The 7,976-nt window shown below is 34.2% G+C and overlaps 1 protein-coding gene across 1 annotated transcript; it reads right to left on the bottom strand.

Moving 5' to 3' along the window:
• Positions 1-218: 218 nt before the first annotated feature.
• LOC149563344 (aluminum-activated malate transporter 14-like) lies at positions 219-2,439 on the bottom strand. The gene is made up of 7 exons (XM_089828121.1): positions 2,118-2,439; positions 1,869-2,006; positions 1,516-1,788; positions 1,176-1,297; positions 946-1,053; positions 676-803; positions 219-594 (listed from the first exon to the last, which is right to left on the bottom strand). The coding sequence occupies exons 1-7, from the start codon at positions 2,437-2,439 to the stop codon at positions 219-221; spliced, it is 1,467 nt and encodes a 488-aa protein (XP_089684247.1).
• Positions 2,440-7,976: the final 5,537 nt, after the last annotated feature.

Raw genomic sequence — 7,976 nt, 5'->3', positions numbered from 1 at the left:
CTCTCAGAAAGATTGGGATTAGGAGTAGCTCATGCTGTCAGCAACATGATATGACAATTGTGAGAGAGACAAAAATGAGACTAGTGTAAATCATTAATACATAAGATTTAATAATACAACCATAGCATTTGACTTTGTTTTTGGCAAGCTTAATTTTTCCCTTAATGTATGATGTTAAAAATTGACTCCTATATTAGAGTGTGAATTGAAGGGAAAAATTAGTTGGCATTGTTGATATGTGCACATCTTTCCGGAGTTCTTGCAAGACTGGGTCTCTGGATATAACTACGGGGAGAAGCAGCACTAGTTATGATTAAAGCCTCCTGATCCGACGTCGAAGGATTTTGAGGCTTGAATTTTTCCATTTTCGCGAGCTCTTCCACGGCGTGTACCACGTGCTCAAGCCTCGCTACGATCTCTGCCACCAACCACGCAAACGTAGCCAATGGAAGTGCTTCTCCAAATTCAACGCCGTGTCTCAGCATTAACCTCTTCTTGTCACTACTTTCTCCATGCCATGATCTTCTTCTCGTCGCCCAACTTACCTCCTCTTCTCTATTTTCATTCTCAAGTACGATTTTCTGACTCGGCGTTCTTGTTGTTGAATGTAGTAAGAGATTTGGTTGAGAATTCAAGGAAACTTGAAGACCCTCCAGTGCATGTTGAACTTCTTACAATATTGGCTTGAAGTCGTATATTCTCATTTGTTCAATGCAGCTTGATAGCTCTGCTAGTAATTTGGCTGCTTTGTGGGCGACGTTGGTGCATGGCTTCTTCAATGGTGAACGAAGGGAATGAGGGGCCTAAAACGTATGCAAAACAAAAATTCATCAGCTATAGTGCATGCATTGAAGATAATTTGTAAATTTAAGGTAATGATACCAAATGAGGAAATGCGTACGAATATACCTCGATTTCAGATCGAAGGAATCTGTGCTAGGCCACAATAGGATAAGCCAGATAATGAAGCTTCACTCCAATTTTCACATACTGCTTCCATGGATGCCGGCATCGAAATAGACCATGCTTTGGCTCCCACCTAGCAAATGCCTCCTGCAATTAACATGTACAATCACTGCTTTCAGACGATCCATTTAACATTCTTTAATGTCAAAAGTTGGCATGGCTACCACTTAATTAGTTTCTTCTAATAACTATATATTTTTTTGATTTACCAAAGAATCGTCGGTAGCCTTTGAGTCCAGCACAGACTTGTATCCTCTGTGTATGATATCTTCTGACTCATCTTCCACCTTCTCATTAGTACGGCATCCGCTGAAATATTCATCCACGCATCCTGGCATCAAATATATCATGCCCATTACATTAGTCGGATATTTTAACAAGTTAATCTACCAAGCTGATAACAAGCCACACCAATAAAAGCATACTAGTAGTTCATCTGTAACAGCCCATTGTGAAAAACACACATTTTACGCTGAAGAAAACGTTACATTTTCATCACAATCAAAACAAGGATTTTTAACCTCAATTGTTTTCATTCGGTTTTCTTACCCTGCAGAGATTTCCCCAAGCCTTGTAACTTCCTGACAATGGAATTGTGAAGATCCTCGCCTGTCCAGGCGGGGAAGATGAGCAGACTTACAACCAAACACACTCCACGTCCGATGAGTATGGTGGCGAAGCGTTCGTATGTCATGCGTGATATATTCTCCACTTGATATCCAGAGACCGTTATCATGCTGAATGTGAGCAGGAATATAAGCACTGCATAGTCAAATTTATTCTTGAGGGAAGGAAAGAAACGGGCATACGTGGTAGCCGCTCCTGCAAAATGAGTGTAGTGGAGTACTAATTGATATTTGGTGAATGCAACAAGGTGATTCCAAGAGAGCACAAAAAATCACCCACGATGAAGAGGGAAGATCCCACTACAAATGCCTTTCCTCGCACTACCTTCTCTGACACGTGGCAAATGAGGAAGGCAAGAAATGCAGCCACCATGGTTCCAATTCCTCTGTTGAGGCCTTTCTTCATGGTAGCCCCTGCTCAAGCAGCAACAACAGCCATTCTAAATGTTAGTCGATTAGGGTGAAAAAGATGGTTGCGTTAGAAACAATCGAACAAGGGGTAAATTAAATTAAACTAACTCATACCCGCAGAGAATTCGAGAATGACAACGACAGTCATGACTGCCCAAATTGCATGGTTACCAAATCCCACCCTGCGGAATAATCGATCCCACAAAAATGACAGCGAAACCGATGACAATGCCAACCCAACTTTTATAGCAAGCGTAATCCTTCTGGGATCCTCTATTCCAACATCCATTATGTTTCTACACCACCCCATCAAAACATTGCTTATATTTAACCAAATTTTTCTTAGAAATCCCCCGTTTCGAGACTCATTGTAGCTAATTTCTTCATTAGACGTACTGATGTTAGTTCTGCATTCGCCGCTACCAAGAGACGCCATGGTACACAAAATTGATTCAATCAGATTTCAGATACAAGAGCTTAAATTTCAAGTAGAGGCGATCCAGCCAAACTGATTTATAATGTAATTTAATCTTGGTCTGAACAGTTACACAAGCCCTCATAAACTCCAAAGAAGAACACCCTGGCTAAAATCTTGGAGCACCTTATAAATGAGCTCAATTGTAGTAAGGAAGCAGATCTTATAAATTCTGAGGATCGAGCAAACCGTTCATTTCTTCTTGCGGTTGCCTTGCAAGATGGAAGAGAAAAAACTCAGCTTATCGAATGAATCGGCCTTTGCATTTCTTGTTTTACTAATGGCAGAGATAATACTTGTCACAGAGAGGGAGAGGGAGATGATTGAGTTACTTTATTTTCATTGTCACGGAGATAATACTTGTGAATTCTGGGTGGGTGATCTTGTATCTCCGGTTCTGTTTTGGTGAATTGTATTCTTAGATTATTAATTATTAATAGAAAGGGCTATTATAATAATAAATAAATAAATTATTTTTATATGCAAATATATAGTGTTATAAAATTTAAATGTCTTTCGTTGAAAGTTATTATAGGGAGATTTTATACTGTCATTTTTTCTAAAAAAGAATATATATTAATTTTAAATTTTAAATTCCATTCTATGGATTGTTCTTTTCGAAATTTGAATGAAATTGTATTATTTCTTTTTCTTTTTTCTTACTTTATGTATGATGGATAATAGACTTTATTCTACCATGCAAGCCAAGAATGGCTTATAAAGTGGGATCAAGTAAGGGACTTTAGATTTAACAATTATCAAGTGATAGATTCTTGATTACAAGAATCTTTAAAGAGTAATATCTATTACTTTTAGATTTTATTGGATGATTTTTTTCCTAGGTGTTCAATATCAAATTTCATGATCTATCATTTGTCTTGTCATATTTCCCATTTCTAATATTGGATGAGATAGTTTGTGCAAAAACCTTGCAAAATTAAATCTATAAATAATATACGCAACCAATAGCTAGATCATACATTTTGATTGTTTTTGTACTACTTCGAGATATAGTATTTGAATTTTTTTATTAAAACTTTATAAAAATATAAATACATAATTAAAATAAATTTTTAGTTTAAATCTTAAAAAAATTACTTTAGTCTAAATTAATCTAAATAATAGTTGAATATACTCTTAACAATCCAAGATAATATAGTCCAACTTCATGTGATTAATTTGAAGGCGTTATATGATTTATTATGCCTAAGAAGGCAATCATCCCCTTACCATCAAATATTATTATGTGCCTAAAGGAGTTTCATATTTGATGTCACATTTATTATGTATAACATTAGCAGTCCAAAATGGGTGACTAGCCCAGTAAGAACAACCATAGTGAAGGAAACAGTATCACCTGACGGATAGCTCACTGACCCAAATCATAAACAACAAATTAGCTGCCCATTATCATAAAAAATAAGCAGCTAAAAGAATTTGTCAATCTACTATCAAAACCATTATAGTCTATAGTGTCATACAAGTTACCAACAAGAAAACTAATCAGGCTACCAACATTAAAGTTCATATAAAAAGTTTCCATATTGGCCACACAAGATCAAAGTTTAAGCATCATAACAATATTAAAAAATTAACACAAAATGAGGCCAAGTAGTCGTTCTTTCTTCTCATCAGGGGGTTGGTTTCCCTTGTCGCACATTCAACATGTCATTTAATTGGAACCTATAGAGTCTTTAGGTGCTTTCCTCATCTTCCTCCACCTTACCTCCCATCTTCCCTGACTGAAGAAGCTAAAGAATGGTTACTACAAAATGCATAAACTTTACACAAAAAATCCACCAAAGTGGTGAACCTCATATTCAAATAAATTAGCAGGTTCTTTTACTTTTCCATCTTGGTCACAATGTCTTCAATTTAGCTTCAACCTATTTCAAAGTACTTTGATCCAAACTGGTGGGTGGGTCTGGGTCTTGAACAAGGGGGTGCATGGGACAAGTAAAAGGGGTCAAGGGTTGGACAGGGGGTTTCTTAGGGGAGGGGAAATAAGGGGGTCCTCCATAGGCCTCTTGAGAGGGGAAGTAGATGTCATGGATGAGTTATCATTTGTGCCTAGGTTATAATCCTTTCTCATGAGATTTTCCATGCCCATACCAAGTGTAGCCAAAACATGGGTGTTTATATCTGAGAAGGCTTTTGCAGTATCTTGGAGTATACCCTATTGTTCCTCAATATAGAAGTTCCTCTTAGATTTTTTCTCCTACTTAACATCATGGGTTCCTTTTTTTCCAATCCCCTTAGACACAAAATCCCAGTCTATCTCTTCCGGGCTATCTCTTATTTCCTCTTGCTTTTCTTCCACATGTCCACATTTCTCTGATGTAATACTAGAACTTTCAATTTTGTTATTTTAGACATTTCAGGGTGTGGATGTAGGTGAGGTTAGGATGGAATTAATTAACTAGGGGTGGGAGACATTCCCATAGAGATGTCTCAAACCTTAATAAGAAAAAAAGAGTGAAAAATAATGAGAGCATGAAAGAACTAGATTCTAACTCTAATTCTAAAGTAAGTGAGGAGAAAGAGAAACATGCAAGGAAAAAACAAAAAAGCTAGAAGGTTCTAGTACATCGATAATGAGGAGGAGGAAAATGTTACTAAATCCCCCCTAAAGATGCAGGAAGTTTCTCAAGATAAAGATATATCTCATGTTTTGGCTAGTTTCAGTTTGGACAAGCTAGATCTCACAGCTTTTTATATGGGTGTCTAGGTTGGACAACCTGTGAGATCCAGATTGTCCAAACTGAAACTAGTTGAAACATGAGATATACCTTTATAATGACTAAACTTCCTCCATCATCAGGGGGGACTTAGTAGCATTTTCCTCCTCATCATCATTGATGCACTGGAACCTCCTAGTTTTCTATTTTTCCCTCGCATGTTTCCCTTTCTCCTCACTTTCTTTAGACTTGGAGTTAGAGGGTGAAAGTACAAAGTTGTGTCACCTTTCAGGCTGACTTATCAGAATGACTAAATTTGAGTTATTTTAATAGTGTTTCTAAAAATCTATAACTTTTCTAACATTCTTTGAATTACAATCAAGATATTATTCAATTTCTAATTATAAAATTAAATCTAACAAATTGAATTAATGATTGACATTCAATTATATCTGTATAAATTTTTGACACTTTTTCAATTAAGATTAGATGTAAACCCTAATATTAATAATAATAATATTTTTGAAAAAAATAGGTCTATTTTATTTATTAGAGTTTGATACTTAGTAAGGAGAATCCCACACAAAAACTTAACTTTCATACAATACCACTATTAAATTGAACACCACCAAAACTTAACCATCATATATTATTATTATATACTACTATTGAATATGATAGATCTTAACAAGGGGTGCAAGCGCCAAAGTTCTTGCCTCTAGTGTGGTGGGTTTTGGTGTAAGTGGTGAGTCAAATTGTACATTAAAAATTTTGAACATTTAGTAATGGTGACATATTCATAAATTGTAAAGTTTCTTAAAGTAATGTATGTGTTCGAGTGTTCATCTAAAGAGTCATAGACAAAGAATATAGAACTATGTTGCATCTGTAGCTTGAAAATAAATATTGAACATAAACAAATGATGTGCACAAGAAATTTAGGAAATATTTCATATTGTTTCTCCTTTGAATGGTTTTCTAGTTCCTGCAAATGTTCTATTAAAATAGGTGTTAAGTAATTTTAAATTAATAACAGATTATATTCTAAAAATGAATGAGTGGCTCAAATTAGAAACTCGTTTGTTATGTACTTTATATAATGCATAAAACTGATATTATCTATATTATTGTTAATGTATCTTGAAAATGAGTGTACACCTTAGGCATTGTCAATGTTTATTGTGGTTTTGAATGAAGCAATGACAATTATGTATGTTGCTATTAAAAAAGTAGTTAGTCTCATGAATGTACTATTGCCCAAGTCATATTTTGAAGATGTATGGATAATTCTAATGATCCGATTTTATCAATGACATGATCTAGCTTTAAACTTGAAACTATATTTTCCTTGAAGTCTTTAAAGGATTTTCTAAAAGTTCATGTTGTGCATATCCTACAAAAGTTTTAGTTCTTGATATAGTGTTTCTTGCAAGAATTACTTAAAAGTTCATATTTCCCTCTCAACAAAATCATTGGGCACATATCCTACAATTTCTACAAGATTAAATCTAACATAATATGATCTCATCCATTTACAAGATATATTATATTAATTTACTTTTTAAATACTATTGGTTAACAATTTTCTCTCCTATTAGATTTTAAAATCCTAACTCTTTGATACCCAATGCTTGGAGAGACAAAAACATGTTTACCAAAAAATGGGTTAGTATATGTATTATATAATTACCCTCTGAATGATTAGGTGTAATTCCCTATGATTTGAAATGATATGCAATGAAGTTTTTTTTATGAGATCAGCGGTTTTGACATTATAAGCTCTTAACTTGAGAGTGGTAAAAGATAACCAAAATTTTTGTAGGCACAAACAATTTAGGCAAAATAGATTTGAATAACCTATCACTCTCAATGGAATGACTGTAGTAGATTATCTTAATATTTCTAACTCTTACTTCTATTCTAAATGTAGATTAACCATCAAAATGTAGAAGAGGAATGAAGAGATATGCATATGAGGGAAAATGGAATTGCTCTCACTACCAGCCTTGAATGAAATGGAATCCAACCAATAACTAATAGATTCATACACATTTATCTTTCATTTCCCAATGAACCTATCTAATATGAGATGAAATTAATAAGAGGAGAAACAAGACCATATATAAAGAAAGTAAATGGAATCACCTTCACTATAGTTACCAAAATGAAATAGAATCCATATGTTAACCACAAAGCCACATATCATTTTCTTTCAACTCTTAATGCAGAACTAATCTATGCATGTGCAATAAAACATGACAAGAAAATAGGATAAATGAAATTATAGACCAATTCACCATCAAGTTTGGCAACCTTTATATCATCAAATGAGGTTACGTTTATAGTTTTTCGATATCCTTCAGTTTAGCAGAGCAACAGTCACAAAATAGAAAAGGAAATAAAATGTGAAATTATCTAGTCATATGAATATGTGGCATCTTCTCCATCAATGATTCTAAATCCCATGGTGTTTATGAAAATAGGAAATGACTATTCAATTTCATGCAATCTCAGAAAAACTTGTAGAAAATTGTTAATTCTTCATAGTCTACTATTTTGCGCCAAACCTGTGTATTTCATATTCCAATGGTCATTGCATTTTTGAACACTAACCATTGATCTTAAATTAACGATCATGATTAAAACATTATAAATTTTCTTTAAAACTTCCTCCATGAGTCCCTCCGTGTACACGTATCTTTCAATCATTATGTCAATATGATTATTTTCCTTGTAACTTTTTATAGCGACATAACAATGAGCGTTGATCTCTTTTTTGATCTGATGGCAAAAATAAAAGATATTAATTCTCTATTTTCT

The sequence above is a fragment of the Cupressus sempervirens genome, chromosome 4, assembly GCF_028749045.1.
Source record: "Cupressus sempervirens isolate cs-2001-9-10 chromosome 4, ASM2874904v1, whole genome shotgun sequence".
Lineage (NCBI taxonomy): Eukaryota > Viridiplantae > Streptophyta > Pinopsida > Cupressales > Cupressaceae > Cupressus > Cupressus sempervirens.
This window is presented reverse-complemented; position numbering and strand designations above follow the sequence as displayed.

Coding starts and splice junctions, on each gene's coding strand:
- LOC149563344 (XM_089828121.1), bottom strand. CDS start 2,439: ATGGCGTCTCTTGGTAGCGGCGAATGCAGAACTAACATCAGTACGTCT. Junction 2,007..2,117: donor CATTCTCGAATTCTCTGCGG/GTATGAGTTAGT, acceptor CTGCTTGAGCAG/GGGCTACCATGAAGAAAGGC. Junction 804..945: donor ATTATCTGGCTTATCCTATT/GTGGCCTAGCAC, acceptor CATACGTTTTAG/GCCCCTCATTCCCTTCGTTC.